General features: G+C 44.9%; 1 protein-coding gene across 1 annotated transcript in view; it reads right to left on the reverse strand.

The window, feature by feature from the left end:
- The window catches only part of Cdh13 (cadherin 13), a 1029145-nt gene that overhangs the window by 543920 nt on the left and 458802 nt on the right, over nt 1–26423 (reverse strand). Inside the window, exon 4 of the mRNA XM_052167056.1 lies at nt 16864–16980. Within this exon, the coding sequence (XP_052023016.1) occupies nt 16864–16980 (117 nt within the window). The remainder of the gene's footprint in view (nt 1–16863; nt 16981–26423) is intronic.

The following is a 26423-nucleotide window of genomic DNA, read 5'->3' on the forward strand; positions in this document are numbered from 1 at the left end:
TGGTGTCCCTTGGCGTCAATCCACCAAGGTACTTCTCCGCACTGTATCCTAATAGTGTGAATGAATTTCTGTGTATCATATGTAAGCCTAGTGCCCTCAAAAGATTCCCTGGAGCTGGAGTCACAGATGGTTGGGAGCCACCATGTGGGTGATATGAATCAAACCTAGATCCTCTGGAAGAGCAGCCAGTGTTTAACAAGTATCTCCATCCCCTCACACCAAGATTTGTAAGTGCCATAGTGCCATACGATTTGCAGTGGGGGAATGCTAACGCTAAAGGGAAAACACTGACTATCCCTCAGTGGGGACTCCAAGAGGTTTACAATCATTTGTTGTCTGTTATAAGCTCTGTTGCCATTGTGGTGCACCAAATGTCACCCTTTTCATACAGGATTTACTATATTACCAAGGGAACATATGTACCCACACATCCTCCAGTGGACTCCCCATTAAGACATCCCAGAATTCCAGAATGGCTTTGGATAACATCACTGAAAGCCAGGAAGGATAGTTCTGAGACCCTGAGAGCCAGAGGACCAGAGGTTCACTGTGAATCTGTGTTAACAGGATAGAATTCTCCCAGGGCATGGGCTACCACCTGCATATGCCAACAGGACCAGGAACTACTAAACTGTTCTTCTGGGGTCCTACACCAGATCTGTGGACTGTAAGCCTCAAAGATGGGGCCTATGGCCTTCTCTGAAGCCTCGCAGATTTACACGTGCTTTAAAGGCTGTAAGTGAAGCCTATCGTGACAGTACTGTCTACTTTGAGTGTAGGTATTATTTAAAAAAATGTATGTATTTCAGTCAGGTTTCTGTGATGAACATGCATTACTATCAAGGAGAGAAAACATTAAAAAAATACAACAAAGTCAGACTTGTTCCATGTCATGTTAGGAGTGCTTTGCTCATGCAAATAACAAAATAAAAGCAGCACTTACAAGGAATTTCAAGTTGTCAAATAAATGAACTAAAATTTGAGCAACGCAGAACATGGGAATTGTGTAGACTAATGCCTAGCCAAACACTGGCATTCAAAAGAGAAATTACTAAGAAGAAATGTACTTAGAATTTGAGGCTAGAAGGCCAACACTGAGCACAGCTGTTCTGTATTTCTGACTTGGCAAGAAAAAAATATTTCGAAATTAGTATAAGGAAGGATTAAAGAAAACCACAAGGTACGGACTGTGCCAGGGCTTGTGAGAACCTGGAGAGACACAGGCTAGGGATGTGGGGGCACTCAAGTGTTCCCCTAAGCTTGCTTCTGGTTCTCCGTGTCCATGAAAAGAATAGGAACTCCAGCCAACCTGATCTTCTGCTTCTCAATACCACATACCACACATATGGATCTGCCTTCCCTGGGGGAGAAAGGGGGCCAAGGAAGACTCCACAGAGAGAGCCTTTGGGAGGTAGGTGAAGTAGATGCTTTGATCTCATTCTACCTACCCATGGCCAAGTACTGGGTCTTCCAGAACGCCTCTGAAGGCAACTCTTCAGCAGCCTATGGTGACATGATGCTATCAACCAATACAAAACCTAGTATGTCTGCTCTCCCACAATCCACTTACCCATCCATGCCATCTGGCATCTTCTCTCCAGACTTACCCATCCATACCATCGGCATCTTCTCTTCAGTCCCCACCTCTCCCTTTCAAGGAGCCCTACATAGCCCACCCAGTCAATGTCCCATCCTCCATCCTAATCTCCTTGGCTTTTTGTTTTCATCCTTTATGTGATGATACCCCTGGCAACCAATCACAGTCATCTTCCTAATGTGCCAATCTTATCCTGTGGCCTGCCAATCTGATCCTATGGGCTCATAATTTACCTTCAGTCACCTGTAGAATAAAGTCCAAATTCTCACATCACTTTTATAACTCTGGCTCCCAGCTCTTGATTATTTCCCCAATGCTCTCACTGACCAGCTCTTCTTCGCTTCACAGCTGTATCAAGTTGGCCTCAGCTCTCTAGATGAATAGCCCTATCTTTTGCCAAGGCGGACCACATGCCTCCCACCACCTTGAGACCTTTCCACCCATCCTAGCTTTCCCTTGCCCGCTACAACTTATCATTCTGGAATCTTCTCTTGAGCTACTTCCTCTGCCAGCCTGACTCCTCAAGCTCTCTCCATCCCTCTCAGGTACTTGTCTGTCTGTGGACAAGTATGGACAAGTTTGTCTGCCTTCCGGAGTGGGTGCTCTTTGAGGGAGAATCGTCATCCTAGCCATTGTGTATTTCTGGTGGATGTCTAAGTTTTCAGCCCAAGGGGAATGTTTGGATCCACATGAGGTGTAACCTGAGGCTTTCATCTAAGCTACTGGATACAAGAAACAGCAGCATGTTCAATGAGGCCTCCACTGATGGGAATAGGGAGCCTTTAATAGAGGGACTTTGAGGTTCTTCTGTTACTGCTTATAGAGGCGGACCAAATCTAAGTACCAAGAAGCATTGCTTCCAGGGACCTCTGCCTCACATCATGTGTTTGGAACCCAAGGCAAGGAAATAAAGAGGTTCTTCACAGGCCCCTCTCATCTTCCCAGGAACTTCTATATCCCTGTTTCCGCCCCCATCCAGCTGCCACTACTGTCTCAAAGATGGGATTGGAGAGGGACTGCTGATCTGCACTGTGCTCCAGGGCTCACTTCTTCACAGCCCCGATCCCCTAGTCAGCTGTGGCCTCCCTATAGAGCAAACATGGACAGTTGACGTTTTCTGGATCATATAGCCCTTCATGGTTCCCTTTGAGAGAACAGGGCTGTCTGCAGAGACACCAGTAACACAAGTAAATGAGTTTCACCATCGGGCACTGAGCCCTTCTGAGTTTCTCGACACCTGGCCCATTTGCTAAACTAAGGCATGACCTCTAGCCTTGCCTCTGTGCTGATATCAAAGACAGTTATGAAGTTACCATCATCTCTTCTCAGTCCAATGAGAATTTAACTCTTCCTTCCTCATCTACCAGGGAGAATCAAGACTACAGCCACAGAGAGTCTCAGGCTGAGGAGACTTACTCAGGGTACTTTTGTGTGAAGCCCAAGTGCAGTGGCGCTGGGTTTGTGCTCTGCTCAGATTCCTTTCTGGCTGTGTGACCATGCTAGGATGTCATAAGTGCCAGGATAGAACCTACTATTGTCATTTTGCCCAACATTCATATTGCCAACCTGACTTCTGAATATTCGTGTTTATTCCCATGTCTATGAGCTCCTCCCGACTTTGGTCAGGGAAGCTTCCTTTGCAGTCAACAACAGATGTAAGCAGCCGAGGTGCTGTGCGTACATGACTGTGAGTGTTCAGCCGTAAATGAGACAACTCAATTGTCATTCCTCCCGCCCTATCACCGAGGCTCAGAAAACACTGAGAAAGGGGAGGCGGAAAGAAAAGGAAGAGCTGGAGAATGGGTAAGCGTGCAGTTCAATGCTGGAGAATGGGTAAGCGTGCTGTTCAATGCTGGAGAATGGGTAAGTGTGCTGTTCAATGCTGGAGAACGCACAAGTGTGCAGTTCAATGCTGGAGAATGCACACGCGTGCAGTTCAATGCTGGAGAATGCACAAGCTTGCTATTCAATGCTGGAGAATGCACAAGCGTGCAGTTCAATGCTGGAGAATGCACAAGCGTGCTATTCAATGCTGGAGAATGCACAAGCGTGCTTTTCAATCCTGGAGAACGCACAAGTGTGCAGTTCAATGCTGGAGAACGCACAAGCTTGCCATTCAATGCTGTCTTCTGGGCGTGACATGGCCATTATGCTCATGAACTCCCAGCAGCTGTGGTTCTCTGCACGCGACCTGCACAGAAGACCAAGCCAACTGAACTGCCAGTGGGGTTGGGAGAGACTGTCAGGAGGCCCCACCTTCTGCCTTGAGGAGTGCCTAGCAGTTGATGGCTTCCGGGGGTGGATCATTCCTCTTTGATGGAATGGCCACTGGTGGATTGCCTGGGCTCCAGTGGATGGCCCACACCTGGACACATAGGGCAACTTTAATTAGATTTAGTCTGTTATTAAAACACTAAATAATAAGGCATGAACTTGGGAGGCAGATGTGTTGGGGGTGAGGGTGCTGCAGTGGTAAAAATAAGGTAGATATGATCATAAATGATTGCATATGTATAGAATACATTTTTTAAAAGATCATACTAATCTGTGTATGTGAGCAACACACAGTGAGCTTTGGGTTTCTTTTCCTCAGTCCAGAAGTGGCTGGTGAACAGGTAGGGCCAGGCACTTCCCTCAGCTGGTAACCCCACTCAAGCTTAGTTTCCCTGGTGCCACTGTGCCCTTTAGCGCCTTCTTTACACTGGCACCAACTTCTATGCCCCCGTGATGGTCAGTAGTAAGATCTTTAACCGTTGTTGAAGTTAGCAATCACTAGAGTTTAAGTTAATGTGGCCACCATGAAAGTATTTACATCACGTTCCTGGTCAAGGCTTCTTCCCAAGGAGGGCAGTTTCCCAGGATGGTGCTACCCAAGGCCTTTGAGTTGAGGAATCCTTGACGATGCCTACAGATCTGGCCACCTGAGTTCAGCAGACAGGGCAGTGCATGAGTTGGCACGTGAAGGGAGAAGAGAATGGGAGGGCAGACCCCGACCCCCCCCCCCCATACTGCCACCCTGTGGGCTGGTAAGAATGCCGACCTCTGCTTCCTGTTTGTTTCAGTCCTGGTTTGTCTGCGTCCACACCTTGCACTTAAGCTGACTCCTTAACCATTCCATGCTATTCTGAAATCCTCCCAGAGTCCCTGCACGTTGCAGGTGACAACATGGAAAATGTGGCTTCTACAAGAGCTCAGTGACTTTTCATAAACAGATCCTGTCTCACAGTGTGTTTCTGAGTCTCTGTTTCTTCAACCATACAATAAGAGCGTGATGCTGACTTCTTGGTCAAGTACTGAGTCGGGTGAGACGTCACATCAGTGTACTATGTGCACAAAGCCCAACGGGACTCTCAAAGCATTCGCTTTACAGTGAGTCGATCACTGTCGGGCAGTGAAGAGCCCTGGCTTTGGATCTTTGCGGCCCCGCCTCCTCTTTAACTGAGCTATCTCTGGTGAGCTACTTAGTCTCTTTCTATTATAGCTTCCTCATCTGAGAAATGGGTATAATGGTGTTCACCGTGTTACTATGGGAACGAAAGAGAAAGCTGTGTCTGGCTTTACTTCCGACCCCTGCTAGCGATGGCAGATTGTAGTCAAATAAGAAAATGGCTTGGCACCTCCAAGGCTAGGGTGATACCTCAAGTTTTAATGTTCAGAAATAACTAAATGCAAATGGAGCCTAAGACCAAATGTGCAAAAGAGCAAAGCCCAGGGAATGTTGCTAATTGAGAACCGGAAAGGCGAGAAACTCACAGTTAAATGTAAATAAAAAATATATCGAATAAAAGAAAAAAGAAAAAAAAATGAATTTCTTTAAGCAAAAAAAAAAAGACCACTTCTCTTCCTTTTACATGAAACAATCCTACTTTGATTTTGCAGTTTGTACATTTATATGCTATAATATCATATTTATGTAGATACCCACATATATTATATAACTTAAAAATGTTTCCAGACTTCATATAATTTCATATAAAATTGTTTTTCATTTTTAAAAAAAAAACAACCTCTTCTCCCCCAGGCTCAGGTGCTTTTATTGGCTGGGTGTATATCAGGTAGGTCATTTCTGCATGTATATGTGTTTGGCAGAGAATCAAAATAACTCAATTATGTTTTATCATTAATTAAGCGTTGCAGAAGGAGGGCAACACATGTTAACGGTGGGTATAGCTTTTATTAGACTTCAAAAATAAATTAGAATTGACTCTGCAGAGTTGTGAAAGTTTTGAGTATTAAATATAAATATCCTAAGTATGAATATATTTAGAATTCTAATGTCCCACAACACACACACCACAGAGAGCCCATCAAAAAGTCAAATCTATTGCAATCTGGTAAGGGTACAGCTATGACCCAGCATAATGGCTGACTGCCAATCAATTTAGCTAGTGGCCTCGTTACCATTGTAGAAAATTAAAATTTGTTGAAAATAGTCAGACTGATCATATAATGGTCTGTTAATTCCATTCTAACAACAAACCAGGGTCTGATCACTTTAATTAATCAGTACCTACTCAGCCATAGCTATGGCAAAGGAAATCCAGGGGCCTACTGTGGTTTAGGTGGTCTGCATGGACACCACCTATGATATGTAGCAGCTTAGTAGGACTGTAAGCAAAGAGCAGAGGGAATTACACAGGTGCTCAGAATATGCTAAATGTCATCACAGAGATTACACAAAGTAGTGAGATCAAATGAGAATCACACCAGAGTACTGTGGTGGAAATGAGCTTTGGACAGCTGCATTCCAAGTGAGGGCCACATGGGAGCAGAATTTTCCTCTGGAAGCCACATTTTAAACAAGTGCAAAGAAGTGCACAACATATAGACTAATGAAACCCACTGGTTCAAATTATTTCCTTACAATGTGATTAAATATAAAGATTATTAATGCTGTTCTCCATTCTCTGTGCACATGCATATATACACATGTGGCATGTGGGTATGTTTGTATGTGTGTGTATGTGTGTGTATACATGTATGTGTATATGTATGTGTATGTGTATTTATGTGTGTGTAAGTGTATATATGTGTGTAAGTATATGTATGTGTGTTTGTATGTGTGTATGTATGTTTCTGTGTGTATGGCTATATATGTGTGTGTATGTGTGTATACATATGTGTGTGTATGTGTATAAGTATGTGTGTGTTTGTGTTTGCATGTGTGTGCATGTGTGTATATGTATGTGTGTATGTCTATGTATGTGTATGTGTTTGCGTGTGTATATATGTGCATGTGTGTATATGTATGTGTGTATGTATGTGTGTAAGTATGTGTGTTTATGTGTGTATGTGTGTGCATGTGTGTACAGGCATGTATATGTGTGTATATGTATGTGTATATGTATGTTTGTATGTGTGTGTAAGTGGGCACTAATGTGTAATTTATACTTATGGCATTTTACATTTTGGTATTTTATTTTATAATAAAAATATGTTTTCGGGGTCTAGGAAGGTTGGATGGTTAAGGGTTATGAATTCTTGCTGTTCTTATACAGGACCCAGGTTTGTTTCTTAGCCCACCCACACTGGACGGCTCACAACTGCAGCTCTCCAGGGGATTTGCTTACCTCTTGTGGTCTCTGCCAGCACCTCTGTTCATCGGCACAAACACATACATATGATTTAAATGAATCTCCCCAAACTTCATTTCCTCAGTTACACTAGCAGTATCCCTAAGTGGGGCTAGCCACCTACGGTCTGCAGCCACCATCTTGGTCAGTACAGGTATAGAATATTCAGTGATGTCATGTTCCAACAGACTGTGAAGCCCTAGATGTAGAAACAGGAAGTGAGGATGAAGGGAATGTGTCTAGGCAGAGGGAAGAGTTCAAAGACATGCAAATGAAGAGACATATGTATAAGCCGAATGAAGAGATAATCCCTGATGTTCATTTCAAGGAGAATGTTTGAGCAATGAGCTTATGGGCATCTTAGAGTCCCTGATTTCTAGTTCCTTACTATTCTCCCGCTGGTGGTACATTTGAGCCACTGAATAAAACTACTTGTTGCCTAACAAGGGGAGTTATGTATGCAGGCAGGGAGGCAGGCAGACAGACAGACAGGCAGACAGACAGACAGAGATCGGTAGGTAGATAGACACACAGACAAGCAGACAGACAGAAAATAGATATATAGATGAAGAATATATAATAGACAGATGATGGATGAATAGAGATAGAGATAAATAGATATAAACAGGTAGATAGGTAGATGAAGAAATAGATGGGAAGGTAGATGCTAGACAGGTAGATGATAGACAGATGAACAGATAGACAGCTGTAAATGTCTGGAAAGAGTGTGCTGTCTGCGGTAAAGTGTGTGAGATGAGCTTTTAAGGGCAGAGGACTGACAGAGGTTATATGCAATGAACCAGACAGTAGGACTGAACAAGGCATTCAGGACAAGAGTGAAGAGCATGGGGCTGGAGATTCAGACTTACATCGTGGTCCAGCCCGTGAGGCTACAACTTAGCATCCATGGGTTCTCACAGAAAGGCAAAGGACTGCTGATTGGAGGAAGACAGTCTCAGTCCCAGTGCCTACATACTCCCGGCTCCTCTGTGTATGCACGAGGTGAGCACACAAAGGGATGCTGGGTACCTGGATACAGGGAAAGCTTTGACAAACCATGTCTGGACTTCTGAGGGACTGTGGTAAATTCCACTCATGTATGACTCCCAGTCATGAGCCGATCAAAGCAGAGCCCTGGTGAAGAGTTCCCATGCTTTGGCTTAATGATCTATGTTGATACCCTGTATGAAGAACACATGGCGCAGTGACATATTTCTTCCAGCCCGGGTTAAAAATGTCCTTCCCAATGTCCATTCTACTAATTTATGGGGGTGTAAAATAGGATTTTCAGTAAAATGTACTTCCATTGGCTTTGATGGAGAGGGTCCGTGATGAAAGTGGAATTCCTAATAAGCATTTCGTAAATGACTTGTCTTTCAAACTCAATATAAAACAGAATAAAACACATCTCGCCAAGACGGCCATGCCTCTGTGCAGATTTAAAGTCCCCTGCTCTCAATCAGCTGGGCCTAAGAACTCAAAAACCTCTAAAGATGTAATAAAATATTTATCAGCAGAAGTTGGTGAAATTGAGAAATTATTTATGGTGCAAATTCGGAAAGAGTCACACTTTGGGGCAGAAGGGCAGACGACACATGTTGAGAATGCCATGTTTCTCTGGGGATGGACACACACACACACACACAGACACAGACACACTCACAGACACAACTTCTAACTCCTTCCTTCTCTGGCAAATTCAATGGTAACGAGGGCAGGGGTTGGAGGATGTATGCTCAGGACTACTGGGTGTTTTCTCTTTCTTCAGAAATGAGACATTTTCTAGGGTAGACTTCACAGGGAGGAGCCAGAAACAAGGAGGGAAGCTCATGTCCCAGTGGCCTGGCTGTCTTCCCAAAGGATGTGGGTTCATTCCACCCACATGCTTCCAACCAGTTGGCCCAGCAAGCAAGTGGAATAGAAGAGGGTCAGGGCTATCCAATATACACTCAAGATCACCTATGTTACAGCAATCTGGAAATTCATAATTATTCGGTAGGTGGTTGAGTTATGCATCATATAGCCGCAGAGACTCCTATGAAACCTTTCTGTCTACACGGCATAAGATTAAATGAGGACACCCTCCACCTAGGGCCCGCTAACCTCTACACTTTTCTCTTGAAGTTTTTATCCTTCAGTAGAAGCAAAAGCCTTTCAGGAGACTGTGGTGCACACTCTAGTTTTCCGAGGGAAGATCTAAATTATGTTCTCCACAGCTGTCACCATCACTAGTTTTCAGTACTAGAGTCACAGTCCACTAACTGGGTTATAACAGTAACAGACAGCTCCATGGCCACTTAGAAAGTCCCAGTTCACACTGGTCATCCTGATGTACGTATAAGCAAAACCTTTCTCACCGAAAGCTGTCCAGATTGGGACAATAAACAACACTGTCATATTACAGTTCTCTTATTAGTGCCACACGATCATTCCTCATCGGTCTCTTTCTAGACAATTTTTCCCAAGCCTCTTTGCTGTCAATCAGAAAGTAGCTGGGGCCAGCCTGGGCTATGAGTGAATGAATGAATGAGCACGGAGCTACCCAGAAACCTTCCCCACTGCCTCTTGCCTTAACTGTAGCAAAGGCAACTTCATTTTCCAGTTGAGGACTCCTCCTGGCTCAGTCTGTGTGCCCATGTAGACAGTCTCACCCTAGGGCTCCTATAAAGCAGCTGCTTCCCCAATCCTAATGGGATAGCAACATCACAATGTGCAAGTCTCCCAAACTTCCAGATGTTTCTTGCAAAGTAACTCCCTTGTGAAAAGTGTCTTTGCTTTCCTTCTCCTCCTCCCTTGAAGGAAGTTGCTTTCCTGCTTGTGCCTGCTTGTTTTTAATTCATTCATCTCCTCCTTCCGTTTATATTTTCATCTCAGCGTCATCAGCCTCACCTGTGCCTATCCGCTTTTTCTCTGCAGGGGCGTGGGAGAATACAAGGCATCTTCTGTGACTGCTGGGTATGAGACCATGGTGGTTTGAATATGCTTGGCCCCTGGGAAGTGTCACTATTAGGAGGTGTGGCCTTGTTAGAGAAAGCGTGTCACTGTGGAGGCTGGCCTTGAGGGCTCTGAATTCTACCCAATGTGGAAGAGACTTAACAGTCAGTACTGGCTGCTGTTGGATCAAGATGCAGAACTCTCAGTTCCTTCACTAACACCATGTCTACTGCCATGGTTACTGCCATGCTTCCTGCCGTGATGATAACAGACTGAATCTCTGAAACTGAAAGTCAGACCCAATTAAATGTTGTCCCTTAGAAGAGATGCCTTGGTCACTGCATCACTTCACAGCAATGACTCCCTAAGACAGGGATCAAGAGGCCATTGTCTTCCAAATCTCTCTAGATCACTATATCCCCTACTTTAGTATTGCGGATCAGACTCCAGTTTAGGCTGTTACTATTGAAAGAAGAAATTCAGTGGTGTGGTGGTTTGAATGGGAAGGTTTAGATGGTTTCCTCTTGCTGGGGGAGTGTTGGAGTTTAAGATAAGTCTCCAGCCAAGTTCTCTCTTCCTGCCTGATGTCCCGTCCCTCACTATGCTGGCCTCTTCTCACGGAGAAATGTGAGCCCAGGTAAATTCTCTCTTCTATAATTTGCTCCCGGTCATAGTGTTTTTATCACATCAACAGAAAAGTAACAAAAGCAAGTTGCTATTAAGAAATATTCTTGTCTCATTTTGGATACCCCAAGAGCTAAAACCAAGACTAGTCTTTTGTTGTGGCCATGCCATTCTGAAGGCAGCGAGGCTATTTCTAGGGAGCTATCAGTACTCTCTGTATGTGGCTAGATCTTAATCCCACAGAGGAAAAGTCAGGAGATGGTGGGCTACACAGTCTTAGGAGCATCCCACACACAAGGGAGGGTGAGGAGCTTTGTTCTCCAGCAATTATTTGCCTTGTGTTCTACTCCATGTGTGGATACAAATCCTTCCAGCCTTGGAAGAGATCCTTTGGCCGGCAAGATGCCCCAGAGCAGCTGTGTGTGTGTGTGTGTGTGTGTGTGTGTGTGCGCGCGCGCGCGTGTGTATGTGTGTGTGTGTGCTGTTCACTGTAAAGGGAGGCTCCCTGGGAAAACTCAGAATACCGAAGAATTCTGTGCCTTCACAGACCTGATAGAAATTCTTTGTCTCACAGATTTTTTTGGCCTTTTCTCATTCTCCATTCTCATCTCAGTTCCTGAATTAACTTGTTTGTGTTCTCAGCTTTAGAGGCCCAATGTGCTTGGCCTCTGTGAGTAAGTCTTCTTGTCTCCCAGGAGGAAAAGTCCCTGAAATTCAACCTAGTTTGTGTCAGCCAACACATACTGAGCATCAGCTATTTATAAGGCACTGTGGGAGGATCTGGGGACTTAATGGTGATGGAAACAGACAGGATCCTTGATCTTATAGGATTGGAAAAGCATAAAAATTACTAGCACCTATTCCTGGTTTGTCTGGCACGCCACTGAGCCATTTGCACATATTACATTAAGTTCTCACGACAAGAATTCCACAGGGATCATCTTCTCACACATCAAGTAGAGGAGCGGGACTGAGATGAGGTAATCTCCTCACACACAGTGAGTTAGCTCCATGCCACCTTGGCTCTTATGTAATACATGCAGGGGCTGCTACCTCTAACCTGAGCCACCTTTGATGGGACGGGATACTCTTGACTGTGGGCACCATGGTGACTGACTTTGGTTGTCAGCTTGACACAGCTGAGAAGAGAGAACTTCAACTGAAGAGTTGTCTCCATCAGATTCGTTTGTGGCTTAGTTCCTTGGTATATCTTCTCAACTGGTAATCCATGTAGGAGGTCTCAGTTCACTGTGGGTGGTTCCATCCCCAGGCAGGGTAGATTGGGAGATCTCTATCTCTATCTATCTATCTATCTATCTATCTATCTATCTATCTATAGATATATAGATACGATATAGATACATACATACATACATACATACAGATAGATAGATAGATAGATAGATAGATAGATAGATAGATAGATAGTAGCTGAGTAAGCCAGGGAAAGGATGACAGTAAGCAGAGTTCCTGTGGTGGATTCTGCTTCAAATGCCTGCCCTGATTTCCTTCAGTGATGGGCTGTGCCATGGAAGTGTAAGCCAAGTGAACCCCTTCCTCCCCAAGTGACTTTTGGTGAGAGTGTTTTATCACAGCAACAGAAATCAATGTGGAATAGGTACTCTCTTTAAAACAGCATCCTGATAAAGTCTTTGGTATTGACATGCACTGAAGGACAGGATGTATAGGCAAGCCCATCAATGGTTATCTGATGTGTAATAAAGGGATTTTACTAAGACAAGAGTTCTGGAATACAGCTGAGAAGCACACAAGTGCCTGCTGTAAACTTCTAAAGCTGGTTTCTGGGCTGCACCTAAAAGTTTCTAGTTCAGTAGCAAGTATAGGGCCCAAGAACACACATTTCTACAAGGACCTAGAGGAGCTGACATTGTGGGTCACCCCATCTCTAGACAGAAGATGGTCTATGCCAGGAGACCGCATCCTAGCTGTACACCAGTCTTCCCTGGGATCTTTTAAATAACATCTGTAGTAGCTATTCCTGGAAGTCAACTTGACTATATCAGGAATGAACTCTAACCTGGATCTTGACTTGGAGATATTGAGGCATAGTGGCTATGAATCCCAGAAGATTAAGACAGGGAGATCTCTGAGTTCAGAGTCATCTGGGACAAAGCAAGTCCCAGATCCAGGCATGGTGGCACACACCTTTAATCTGGGCCATACCTTCTGCTGGAGACAGACAGAAGGACATTGGAAGAAGGAAGATTCACTCTCTCTTCTCCACCTGCTTGCTTTGTGGGACTGAGCAACTGCTAGATCCTTGGACTTCCATTCATAGCTGCTGCTGACCATTGTTGGGGAGTTGGACTACAGACTGTAAGTCATCAACAAATTCCCTTACTATATAGAGACTACCCGTAAGTTCTGTGACTCTAGAGATCCCTGACTAATACTACATCTATGCAAGGTTCTTGCATATAGGCTATACGTATTGGCCTGGAGGGTGGGTCCCTGGTACCCGAGTTAAGTGTCTCTGGGAACTCTGATGCATGATCACAGGCGAAACCCTAGCTTCCCTTTGGGGTATCTAGAAAGAACACAGTTTATGCCCTGCTACTATTTAGATAGATCTTGCAATGAGACCATCCCCAATGCTTCATATGTGGAGTGTAATTCTCATTACAAGGCACTAAGAATGTAGAAATCATCTGACTATGGCATTGGGGGAGGTGCCTTTCATGTGTAATTAAAATTAGACCAGGTCTTAAGAGTAGAATCCCCCCATACTAAATCACCAGTACCAGTATTAGAAGATGTTGAGGAGACTGCACAGCCAGAAGTCAGTAAAGTGCTTGATTTGAGAACATGAGGACCCACACTTGATCCATACAACCTGTATATAGTTTCAAAATGGTGGTACACTCTTGTAATCCCGGTTCTGGGAAACAGAGACAAGCAGATCCCTGGGGCTCACTGGCCAGCCAGCCTGGATGAGTTCCAGACCAATGAAAGACCCTGTCTATAAAACACAAAGTAGATGACATCTTGTGGGACAAGCCACATACACATGTATGTGCCCCCGACCCATGTACAAATGTATAGCTACAGATGCAAGGATATGGATACACAGATACACAGAAATAAAGAGGTAGAAAGACTAGACAGACAGACATATGTTGGGAGACCCTTCTATTAAGGTTGCATTCTATGGTGTCTGGATACCTCCCAGGCTCAGTGCAAAGTGGAAGACTCTCTTTCTCAGTGGGACATCTTCTCAACTGCTAATCCATGTAAGAGGGCTCAGTTCACTGTGGGCCGTGCCATCCCTAGGCAGGGAGGATTGGGAGAGAGATGGTAGAGGTAGAGGTAAAGGTAGGGGTAGGGGTAGAAGTAGAGGAGGTAGAGGTAGAGGTGGTAGAGGTAGAGGTAGAGATGTAGAGTAGCTGAATTGGTTTCTATTCCTTGTTGAACCTGGAGTTCAGGCACTTACTTGAATGAGCAATCTCAGTACCAGGAACTACTGTTTTATAACGTATTTATCAGATAAAATCTCTCTGCCTGACCTTACCTGGAGAGCATGACCCCTACTTCTAACCCTGGAAAGTCAAATAGTCCATGGCCAAATGACAGGTTCGACTTCCTTCCTCCCAATCAGAAATTGCCTGGCAAGCACCTAGAATTACTGTTCATGTAAATGAAGCATCTCCAGCTTCTCTGCCACAGCCAATAAAGTGCACCCACCCTGAAACCACCTACCCATTCCCCAAGGTTCATATAGCCATTGGTCACCACCAAAATGAGAGCAAGCTCTTTCACTGAATACTATCTAAAAGAACTGTAACACTGAAATCCTCAGCGATCACCCCCCCACTCCTCTGCCCCCATCTTCTACCTCACACACACACACTCACAGCTGCCTAGACACCCCGAGGGAGGGAGGAGGAAGCAGACCACATACATCCATGCTGCCTATCTTACCCATGACTTCTTCAGGAGGCTGCTAACAAAGTTACTAGCAGATGTCACCTCTCCATCCTCCACACCTATTACCATGAGCTAAATAAACCTCTTTTCTTTATAAAGCAGCCCGAGTCTGCTCGTCGTTATGGTAATGATAAGAGACTGACATTGGTCTCAAAAGCCATTAAAGGAGTGGGGATTAGCCACTCGACAAGGATTGCTGTGTAGGTGTGACAGTAGTCAGGCCTGTCCAGATATATAGGGCTTGTTGTTAACTGACCTCTGTCCATCCCAAGCTGCTCTGCTTTCTAGGATTCATAGAAAATAATTGCTAAAAAGAGATACATCTATGGTACAATAGCAGTTTAAAACAACACATATACTGATCATCAGAATAATTGGTCACTACTGTCTTTGATTTCCAATAGAAATATTATGCCAGTGGTCTAAGACATCCTCACCTCTCCTTCAGACTGCCTCCCCTCTTAGTGGGTCTCTTTGCTCCCACTTTCTATCCTCCATTCTGCTTCCAGAAACTATTCCCTACAGTGAAGCCTGGGTAATCACTGGCACATATACACGGCCTGGGGAGAGCTCCCAGGGTTCAGTCTTTGCAGGCTGTGCCCAAATCCCAATTTCTCAAAGTGACTCCAAGGCAGGTCACCTCCAAGACCTTCCAGGTCATCCGGTCAGGTTCTCCCTGGTTCACAAGTCCCCTAGGGTCTGCTCCTCGGTAGCACTTCACCCTTCCCACCTTGGGCCCTTGAACGCACATGGTGGTTCAACTGAGGTGACATGGGCCCGGTCTTCCCATGGATGTCCCGATCCTTCTACTCCCCCTCAGATATCAAGAACCTCAGCTGGCATTAGCTCCTTCCAACTCTTTAGGGTGGAACCATTTCTCCTTCTTTCTGGGCACCGTGGCCTTGTCAGGTGCCGACTTTGTCATATTCCCTAAGTTTCTTGTTATTCAGTTGCTTGTATGCCTATTCCCCCACTAGACAATCAGTAGGATTGTTGGCTAGTTGCAGTTGCAGTCACATATACCCAGTCCTGATTAGACTGTGCCATAAAGTGGACTTTCTATTTTTACCTGATGAGTAAATTATAAAACAGTAGCTCCCGGCTCTGAGATTTGCTCATTGAGTAAGCGCCCGAACTCCAGGTTCAACAAGAAATAGAAACCCATTCGAATCTGAATCTCCAGTAGGCATTTCTGCGGAGTCGGGAGGTACTGATGTGTGTCCCATAAAATTTACTGGAGGCCACTGTTTGGGATGAGATGCCTGTACTAGGTCCAGTAGGGCAGAGAAAGACAGAATGAGATCACCTAGAGTCAGGTCCATATAATCAGAGTGAGTTAAAATGGGTCGGGTTTCTGAAAAACAGCATATGCACTGCAACCAGTTTGGGATGGCTCAGTGCATCTGAGCCGATGGGCAAAAGATGTCCTTCTGATTTGTTCCTTAAGGTGAATTACTTTGAAACAACGCATTCTTTTAGTCCTCACTCCTCCTTGGCCCAGGGTCCAGGTACAGCCAGCCTCTTTAGTCGGCTCAGCAGAGCACCCTTCTAGTTCGTAGACAGGAAGTGAACTGAGTCCCGAATCACCAAAATCAGCTAGTCAGATCATTAAACTCGATTTGCTGATTTTTTTCCCCCTGATGCAAGGCGGCATCAGCACTGAGGCCCGTTTAAAGGCAGCTATTTTCTCCTGGGGACTTTGCTGTTCAGACCGAAGCAACGCTGTTCTGGGTCTAGTTTCTGTGGGTGAGCTCCCATGCTCTGTTTTCATCTCCAAGAAGCTAACCCAGCAGTGAGCTTGGGCTGACACGTTTGATAAAAACAGGGCCTCAATAAAAAGCAAACATGAGCACATAGCTGGCAGCACATAGCTGTCACCTGGACAACAGCTATGAGGACAAAGCAGTCAATTGTTAACCAATGACAATTACAGTGCCACTTCAAATGTATTCTCTACTATGTAGATCCTACAATTGTGATCTATACCTTCTGCATTTTCACGTTATTTTTAAAAGTTACTGCTTAAATTCTTATCTTGATACAATCATTTTGACCTCTTACCATGCACACGGTGACGGAGGCCAGTTCCAGCTAATCACAGCTGGCACCTCTGTCTGGCCTTCTGCATGCTCGTCCCTTAGTGGAAACACTCTGGACCACCCTGTGTCGTTTGTCCTTTGTCCAACTTACCTTGCCAACGTCTCTGGGGAAGGGCTGTCTCTGATTCTCTGGGATCAAGATGGGGGACACCACAATGGACCTCTTTTGTCTTGGGACAGGAGATGTCCTTGCAAATTTAAAAATATCCTAAAAGAGACAACAATATGACCTGATTAAAATCTCTCACAGATGGGAAAGAAAGTATCAGCCTGCCCTGGGATCTTACGCTTCACTCAGAAGGATGCAGCGTGTCTGGACACAGCCAACTTTATCCGATCAAATCTCTTCAGAGTGACCAAGTGCTTGGTTACAATCACACAAGAGTAATGTTGCAGTTCACAATGGCGACCATTAAACCAGTTAATTCCAATTTCTGAATTATCTACTTAAAGCATCACACTGGATGAACACACCCTTTATGCTGCACAGAGTAGTCTTAATCTGCCAAACAGGTAGATGTCACCTGGTCAGCAAGCAAAGGGATTTTCCAGAGAGCATGGCTGTCTTCACGGCCAGCTAGAGGAGCAGGGATGATGGACAGTGAGTGACAGGACCACACATGACCGTCTTCCAGGTGTCATGGAGATGCGGGTGATGTTTTCCCAGGGGACAAGTGCTAGGATCAGGAGTGCCTCTGGAGTGCATCCCCAAGAAGTGACCACACTTCACTCATTGCGTACACACTACCAAGAGGCCCGCATCTAGACAATTATCTTAATTAAATCTTTGAGAATTTCATACAATGTGTTTTGATCATCTTCTCCCCAGCTCTTCCCCCTTACTCCTCCCAGATTCGCCTTTAATGCCTTGACATCCAATGTCATGTCTTCTTTTGTTTTGTAAATAAATTAAATAACCCATTGACTCCAATTTGAAGGCCTATACCTTTTAAATTAAAGAACTGTATTCAACAAAGGAAACGATATCATTATTTTATGTCAAGTGCTAATGTCACATTATCTACAAAGAAGGAAACAGAAAGATAAACACACTGGAGACCCATAACATTGTTAAACCCAAACTAGACACTACTGCCTACAGAGAGGTAAGAAAGGGGAGCAGGGATGTGGAAGGGGGTTAGTACAACCCTGATCTAATTAGAGGGCTGGGGGAAAAGAATTGGAAGTAGAGTATCCCTTTTAGTATGCAAATCAAGCTCATCAAATACCACATGCTAATTAAAATTACCTTCTGTATCATCAGAAGCAAGCACCTCATACTTCATGTCATAGTGAGTTCCCATCAAAACAATATGGTAAATAATAATTTTATGACATAACTAGCCCTTGGTTCATAACTATGTATGTGTGTGTGCCTGTGTGTGTGTGTGTGTGTGTGTGTGTGTGTGTATGTGTGTGTGTATGAGTGTGTGTGAGTGATTGTGAGTGTGTGTGTGTGTGTGTGTGTGTATCTGTATTTTATGGTCTTTTAAGAGAAAACATACATAGCAAAGTTAAACAAGAAACAAAACCAGTTAAAGCTTTTGAAAACCTCCACAAACACTCACAGTCTTGATTTTTCTTGGAATATCGACTAACAGTCTTGTGGAGAGCCATTGGGCAATATTTGTTTATCAAGAGCCTTGCAAATACCCACAGCCCTTACTTCTGTATTTCCACTCTAGGAATAAAGCCAGGGGCTGAGCTCAAAGGAAGATAAAGAAGACATGGAACAATACTTATTGTGTATATGTGTGATGTGTGTATGTGTGTACATGTGTGTATGTGTGAGGCAGGACACACAAAATGTAAATATGAAAACAGCCCCCATATTCAGTAGCAAGGATACGATTAAACATGAACCTAGTGTGGAAAGACCACACCAGGGACCCCTCACAAAATGCTAGAATAGCAACATAGCAAATGTGTATCGGCAAACATGGAGACACGTGTGTCAGCCCTCACACCTAAAGAAATCCTTCCAGGAAATCCTTATCTCTCTTTAGCCAATGAAGAAAGTTTGCACAGACTATGTAAGAACTACCCCCAGTTAAATTTGTGTAATTAGCAGAGATAACACATATTGCAAAGTATATTTCTAAGCAACATCCTCTTGGGTCAGTTCTAGATTGTAGGAACTGTTATAGAAGAATATACAAAGAACCTCAGCTAAAGAGTAAACTCTGTAAACCGTGGCCAGTTTACCAAAATGGTATTTCTGAGCTGAGAAAATGAAGCCACAATCAGATCACTTCACAGACCAGAATAATTGTTGCAAGCCTATCAGTTTTTTTCCTTGCCCTGTTTATTTTTCAAGAGAAGATGTGAGTGTTATTTTGCGGGACATAATCAGTTCTGCAAAACGGAAAGCACTCTGGAATTGGACTGAACGACATCGTGAATGTGTTTCACATCACTGCCTTGTGTGCCTAAAGCTGCAAGGCCAAGGCTGTGTGCAACTAGGTCCCGTGGAAGAGCAGGGTGTGCTCGGGACCTCAGAGCCATTTCTCAAGCCCTGCTTACCAAAGTGATTCAGTTGGAAAAGCATTTCCCTTTGGAGTACAGAAAGACATCAGAACTCATGTTCAAATCCTGGACTGAGGGGTGTGTGTGCTTGGAATCCCATCACTGGGGACAGGAGACAGGGGGATCACTGAGACTGGCTGAATGGGAGATCCTGCTTTAGAGGAGCTGGATGGTGTTTGTGAAGAGTACACTCAGTGTTTGTTCTCTGGTCTCCAAGTGTGAACACATGCACAATGTGCACTTACACACTCGCAAACATGCACATACATGTGCATAAAATGATAGGTGGTTTCTAGGAAAACAATACTCTCCACATGTAGGCAAAGCCAGAACACTGAATTCTCACACTCTCTCTCTCTCTCTCTCTCTCTCTCTCTCTCTCTTTCTCTCTTTCTCTCTCCCTCCCTCCCTCCTTCCATCCCTCCCTCCCCTTCACTTCTCCTATACCCCTGCGGGGTATGTGTGTATGTATGTGTTTGTGTGATGTGTGTGCCTGTGTGTGCAAGTGTGTATGTGTTTGATGTGTGTATGTGTGTGATGTGTATATGTGTGATATGTGTATGTGTCTGATGTGTATATGTGTATGTGTGTGCATGTGTATGTGTGATATGTGTATGTGTCTGATATGTATATGTGTATGTGTCTGATGTGTATATGTGTATGTGTGTGTATGTGTATGTGTGATATGTGTATGTGTCTGATGTGTATATGTGTATGTGCGTGTATGTGTATGTGTGTGATGTGTGTGTGTGTTTATGAACAACAGTGAAAAGCACAAAGAGGAAAAAACCAATCAACCAAGAACTCAGCCAACTGAACCAAACAATGCACAACAACCCCAACCCAAGTCAAATGGAAAGAAACAAACAAGGAAGAAGAAAACCAGGAGACAATGGAAGGGAGGATGGATTCTCTTATACAAAACAGAGGCATAGCATCTCCAAAGACTCTGCTGCTTTATTGAGGCACAGAAAAAGAACGGAACGTAGGGAAAGTATGCGATACATGCAAATCTCATTTACAGTTAAGAAAACCAACAACTTCAAGAGTTGCCCGTGAGTGAATGGGTACGATGGACGGCGCTGGGTGAAGATTTAAGGCGCCATGCATATGTAAGGGCTTGGTGATTCAGAGCTGTAATACAGTCACAGAGGCCTCCGTTCATTACGGCAGCGTGTGTGTAAATGTGTCCAACGCAATGAAAAAGCACCCTGTGTCCTCAGCAACAAACTTTGCATTGTTTGTGATAAAGGGCTCACTTGTGTCTGCAAGCCTGCTGAGGGCGACGCTGTTGTTCTGGGCGCCCCTGAGCCCTGGGCCTGCTCCCGATGTCCCTCTCTTCCCAGTACTGCAGCCATTAAAGATGCAGTTCCAGTCCACCTCCCACCTTCCCCAGCTCCCTAGATGTAGGGTGACAGACTCAGTAGTGTCCGCCTAGATGTAAAACGCCAGAGCAAAGAATCAGGGAACCCTGGATCTTGGGAAAGAGTCTCTGAGGCAGAGTGCAGGAGGAGTTGTGCCATGCGCATGCGCGCTGACTCCGAGGGCGTCTTAAAGACACCAGGAGAGAGCAACTGGACAGGGTACCCTTCCTCCCTCCATTTCTAAACACCTTGGCCCTTATTTCATATTTCTAGGCTCATTCCTCTGCCCCTGCCTTTGCCATTTATGTGTCTGTTGGCAAATATCCCCGGTGCTTGTGCTGGAAAAGCCTCTGATGGGATCTGTGCTGAGGGAAGATACCTCTATCTCCCCGTTTGTCTGGGAAATCATTTTGTGTCAAGAGGACAGAATTTTCTTTAAAGGTGGGGTAGGAAGATGATGGCTGGCGGGTGTGCAGCCAGGCAACCATTGGAAACTATGGCATGCACGGTTTTCAAGGGCTGTCGGCAAGCAACAATAATATATGAGAAGCCACCATCCCTCGGAGCCTCCAAGTGCGTGCACTTTCTAGAAATGATAGCCGCCGACGTCAGAAACAGCACTTCGATGGGCAAAACCACTAATCAGAAACTTTGGTAATACAATGGTCAATCTGAAACTGGGGGAGGGGCTAGACAGAGATGGGATTGTGCAGGAGGATGATGGGCAAAGTATATCATACGCTCATTTGACAGCATCCTTAATGAAACCTATTTCTACATACAATCAATAGGTCACAATTTAAGCAAGAGAAAGTAAAACTCTCCTGTGATTTAGACAGGTCTTGCTGAAATCACTTAAATATCTGTTTAGTGATCCCTCAGAAGTGACAGTCGCAGCCAACTGGGCATGTGAGATGTTGCTATGGGTTATATCATTGGAGGATGACAGACATAGTAGCTAGGAGACCCCAATGAAATCCCTTTCCTGAGAAACCTGGTCTAGAAAAAGCACTTACTGGCCTCCACATTGGCTCCTTTAGTCTTGTCCAAGCATTCTTAGAGCATTACTTGGTAAATTAACCAGTTATCTGTTTAGATTATCTCAATTATAGAAGAAAATATTTTACTTCAATTTCCTGTGTCCCTTTCTTTTTAATGTAATGAAAAAACGTGCTACAATATTGAAAAAAAAATAAAAACATACATAAGCAGTCTTACATGCGCGGCTGAAATTTTCCCCAGGCACCCAATGTGGGGCACCGAGGAGGGACATTCTCAGGGTCCCAGGTCATTTGGCTTTGGGATGTATGCTTAGGATGGGAAGGAAGTTTCTACAGACAAAATAGCCAATGGTGCAAAGAAGGTTACAGGTTCTCCATGGGTGTTTAGGGTTTGAAAGGTGACTTTAGAACTCTCTGCTCAGAAATATCATTTAAGAACGCCACCTGTCCCCCCTTTAACATTGTAGAAGCATCTGTATGATCGAAGATGAAATCCCCAGCACAGCTGAGGCAGGGAAGGGATGGAGGGGTGTGGTTCTTGATGCCACTGCTGACCTCAGCAGGTGCTGCCCCTCCTGGACCCCGCCCTCTTCTGCAGGACCAACTCCGTCTAACCTCCTGCTCTGCACTCTTGTCTCCAATCTCAGCTCAAGATTGTTTTTCCAGAAAAAGGGATGCAAGGGAGGAGCCTGGTTTCAGGCCTGGGGCTGCACAGAAGGTAGAGGCCGAAGGTAAACATAGGTCAGCACTGGTGGGAACAGGAAGCAGAGAGAGTTGGTGTCTGAGAAGCCCAGGTCTGTCCGACACACCAGACAGTTCCATCCTCACTAGGGACAGCCTTCACAAGGCTGGAATCTGACCTTGACCTGGCTGCCTGTTGGTTCTGGGGTTCGGGGTGTGAACCCTGAAGTTCCCCCACTTAAAGTTTCTGTTCCCAAACTCGCTGTGCCAAGCCCAGCACCATGTTCTATACGAAGGTCTTAAAAATTAAAATGCAAGAACTGCAGAGGGAGGCCCAGGACATTTTCTCTAAAGTTTCCACTTCCTTACACCGGTGTTGCCAGTTAAAATATAATCCAGAGGCTTTAGCTTCGGATAAAAATTTGCCAAACAACACATTCAAGACACAATTGCCTCTGAAATATTTCATGAGGCAGGAAAATAACAACCCAATCAGGCTCTACTCGTTCCACTGGAGGTGAAAAATGTTTTAGGCGTATTTAGATTCTTTAGTTAGAAGTCCGTTCAACCACGTGCCACGGTGATGGGGACATAATAGAAAGAATTTTCCTCAATCTACTCTGGCATTGATGAAATATTCATGCTAAAGAGCTACTTCTGAGCACCTGGAGGGATCTGGCAGCGTTTTACAAATGGGTTTGTTTTCCTAATACACACACACAGCCTCTTGCTTCCACGGCTGAATTAATCTGAGTCCGTGTTCTAGGTGCAAGAACTGCTCCAGCAATGATGTTTTTTGCATCTGGAAGAGTTCAAACTGGATAAATAGCCTTTAAGAAAGCCCCTCTCATAAAGACCCCTCTCTCTTGATTTCTAAAGCTATGGCAAATATGCTGACCAAACACTGTATAGGGAGACAGGGATTTATTTGGCTTATGGATGCAGGTTCCAGTCCACCATTGGAGGGAGGTGGAGCAGGAACTAAAGTGGCTGGTCATGTCACATCCAGAGTGAAGAGCAGAGAGGAATGAATATATTCCTGACACATGCTCCCTGGTTACTCACGCCCAGTTGGCTTCTATCACTCTTGGGGAGCGCGGGACTCAGCCCGTGAACCGGTGCTACCCATCTTCAGGGTGGGTCTTCCATGTCAATCACCAACCAAGACAATCCTCCTCAGACATGCCCACAGACCCACTGATCTGGACAATTTCCCTGTTGAGAGTCCTTTCTCGGGTGATTCCACATTGCGACAAGTTGACATTTAAGATTAACTGTTAATCGCCCCCACTCACAGAAGGACAACCCCTTGCACTTCAAGTGGGCATGTGCAGAGTGTTGGTTGTGCGTTCCTGCCATGACAATCACCCAGAACTACCCACAGGCACCCCAAGGCTCCATACATCCTCACTAGAATGGAAAACCTTGTGCTCTAGCTCACTGACCCACACTTCCCTTCCTTGTCCCCAGTGCTTTCGGGGATCCCTTCTGATCACTTCCAGTCCTTGCAGACATATTGTTTTAAATTTTAGTAGATAGAATGTATTGGCAAATGCTCTCACAGCGAGCCTGCACCATCTCTTCTTATTCTAAAGGCTCAGGGTGACCTCAGGGAAGAGACGGTCCTACCTTTTACTCATCACCTGATACATTTGTCACTGGAAAGGAAGGGATGCCAGCTCCCTTCTCCCTGGCAGCCCGATCACCTCATTAGCTGGCAGGAGACCATGCAGGCTGCCAATGTGGAAAGTGCCACCACCCGGCTGGCAATGAAGCACAGTATCACACGTGCCAGTCAAAGGAGACAGTTAGACAATGGTGATAGTGCTGGGCTATTCCGGGGCAGATGCTGCGACAGCGTACAGCTTTATCAACTGGATAAGTGGGCGGTTCTGTCCTTTGCATTCCTCCAGTGGCCTGCCTCTTTCTCAGACATAATAATATATATTCAAAACATGTTTTATTTATTTGTGTGTGCACATGCTCTATATATACATGTGGAGGTCAGAGGGCAACTCCACACCAGTTCTTGCTCTACTATGTAGACCTACTAAGTAGGTCCCTGGGTTCAAACTCAGTCTTGGAAGTAGGTGTCTTTATCTGCTGAGCCATCTTCCCTTCCCAACAGGAACTCATGGAAGGCAAGGTATTCATTCCTTTTGGTCTGGACCCCACTCTCTGGATCTGGTCTAGTTTGAAGATTCTTGTTCTCTTATCTGTTGTCTATTTGTCAGTTTTGGCATCTTTGTAATGGCCACAAACTGTAAAATTAGAAAGCTATTTCCCAGGGCTGGAGTTAAGAAAACTAGGTGTTCTGCAGAAGGCATAGAATCAGTTCCTAGTAGCAACTTTAGCTCTATGGGCTCTGATGCCCTCTTCTGGCCTCAGTGGGCACCCGTAGTCATGTGGCAACACACATACAGACACACACACACACACACACACACACACACACACTACAGTCTTTCGTTTGTTTGTTTGTAAGAAAGCTATTTTCCACCCCAGCTGCCAAAGCCAACTGCTCCCCTTACTGAGCAATTTTGAAATATTCTCCATGACCGAAGCCTAGGACTGAGTTTCTCAGAGACTTATTACCAGTATTTACATGGAATAATCCCCTCTTCTGAACATCTGCATCGCTTCTAAGTTACTGTCATCTCACCAACACCCCTGGTACTATTCCTGCTACCTTCTTTCTTGAAGATGGTTTAATTAAGACGAGGGTTGCAGTAGCCAGCTTCCCCGATAACCTCTTTTATGTTGCTCTGTTCAGCGGCACCTGGAATCGGCAAAGTGTCTTTTATCTCCCTGCTCCGTTTCCCTCTCCTCCCTTTGTTCTGTGTTTCTTGTTGGATCACAGGCCCTCACATTTTAATTCATCCCCATCTCTCGTCCACACGATGCCGTTTACATTAATAAATTCATCTCCACAATGACGAGCACGCTGTCGCCTGTCTCCCGTCTCCCCACGCACGTCATTGATTATCACGTCCTTTGAAGATTCAAAGGTGCGTCAGATCTACCATGCAAAGGGACAGGGGAAAAAAATAAGAAGAAAGAAAGAAAAAATTCACATTTGATATTCTCCCACATCTGAGTCTTCTCTGGGCTGGGCGGTTTTGATGTTGCAATGGTAAAACAACTGCTTAAGGAAGAGTTGCGTGTAATAAATATTCAATTGCTGTGTAATTCACATTCCTCCCTAACAGACACGAAGGCCTGCTCCTCGCTGGTTGGCAAACGTAGACACTATTTGATGGCTGAACTCTGAAAATCTTCTCTGGGACCTAGCGAGCTACGTCTGCATCCGGGTCACTCTTTGAACTCGCCCCACAGGAAACGAAGGTTCCCCTTCATCTATTTTGCTTCCGTTCCACATCCAGCTCTTGACTGCTCCACGGGCTTTCAGAAGCATCTGCAAAGCAGAGACTTCTACTGCGCAGAGACGGTGTTTTGAGTTTGCAAGTCGATCGGTGGTGGCGCACACCTTTAATCCCAGCACTTGGGAGGCAGAGGCAGGTGGATTTCTGAGTTTGAGGCCAGTCTGGTCTACAGAGTGAGTTCCAGGACAGCCAGAGCTACACAGAGAAACCCTGTCTCAGGAAAAAAAAAAGTTTGCTCTGCATGAGGTGTGGACCTTCCACTACACTCACACAATGTTTCCGACATGTCACTGAACTCCAATGCTCCAGATGAGGAGACTGAGGCTGGGGAATTTTAAACATGTAGCCCAGGCACTTAGGCCTTGGAGAGTGGAGGCGGTGGGATTGAACTCAGGTCATTGTATCTGATGTCTAGATAGTAATCTGCTCCACTCCTGATATCTGCCTGGCTCACTTTCCCTGTGAAGATTTTCATTACTGAGAGAATTTAACTCAATTGTTTCCAGAGAAACAATCACATTTATCAGCGATCTGGTTCTTGGATTCAATCTTCAAATCATCTTTTGAATTACCTGCCCCTTCTTGTTCACAGCTAGGAGTTAAAAGTTATTTTTATGTGTATAACTATTTTGCCTCCACATATGTATTTGTACTATGTGAATACAGTGTGCACGGAAGCCAGAGGAGGGCATCGGA

Source organism: Apodemus sylvaticus, chromosome 21, assembly GCF_947179515.1.
Source record: "Apodemus sylvaticus chromosome 21, mApoSyl1.1, whole genome shotgun sequence".
Classification (NCBI taxonomy): Eukaryota; Metazoa; Chordata; class Mammalia; order Rodentia; family Muridae; genus Apodemus; species Apodemus sylvaticus.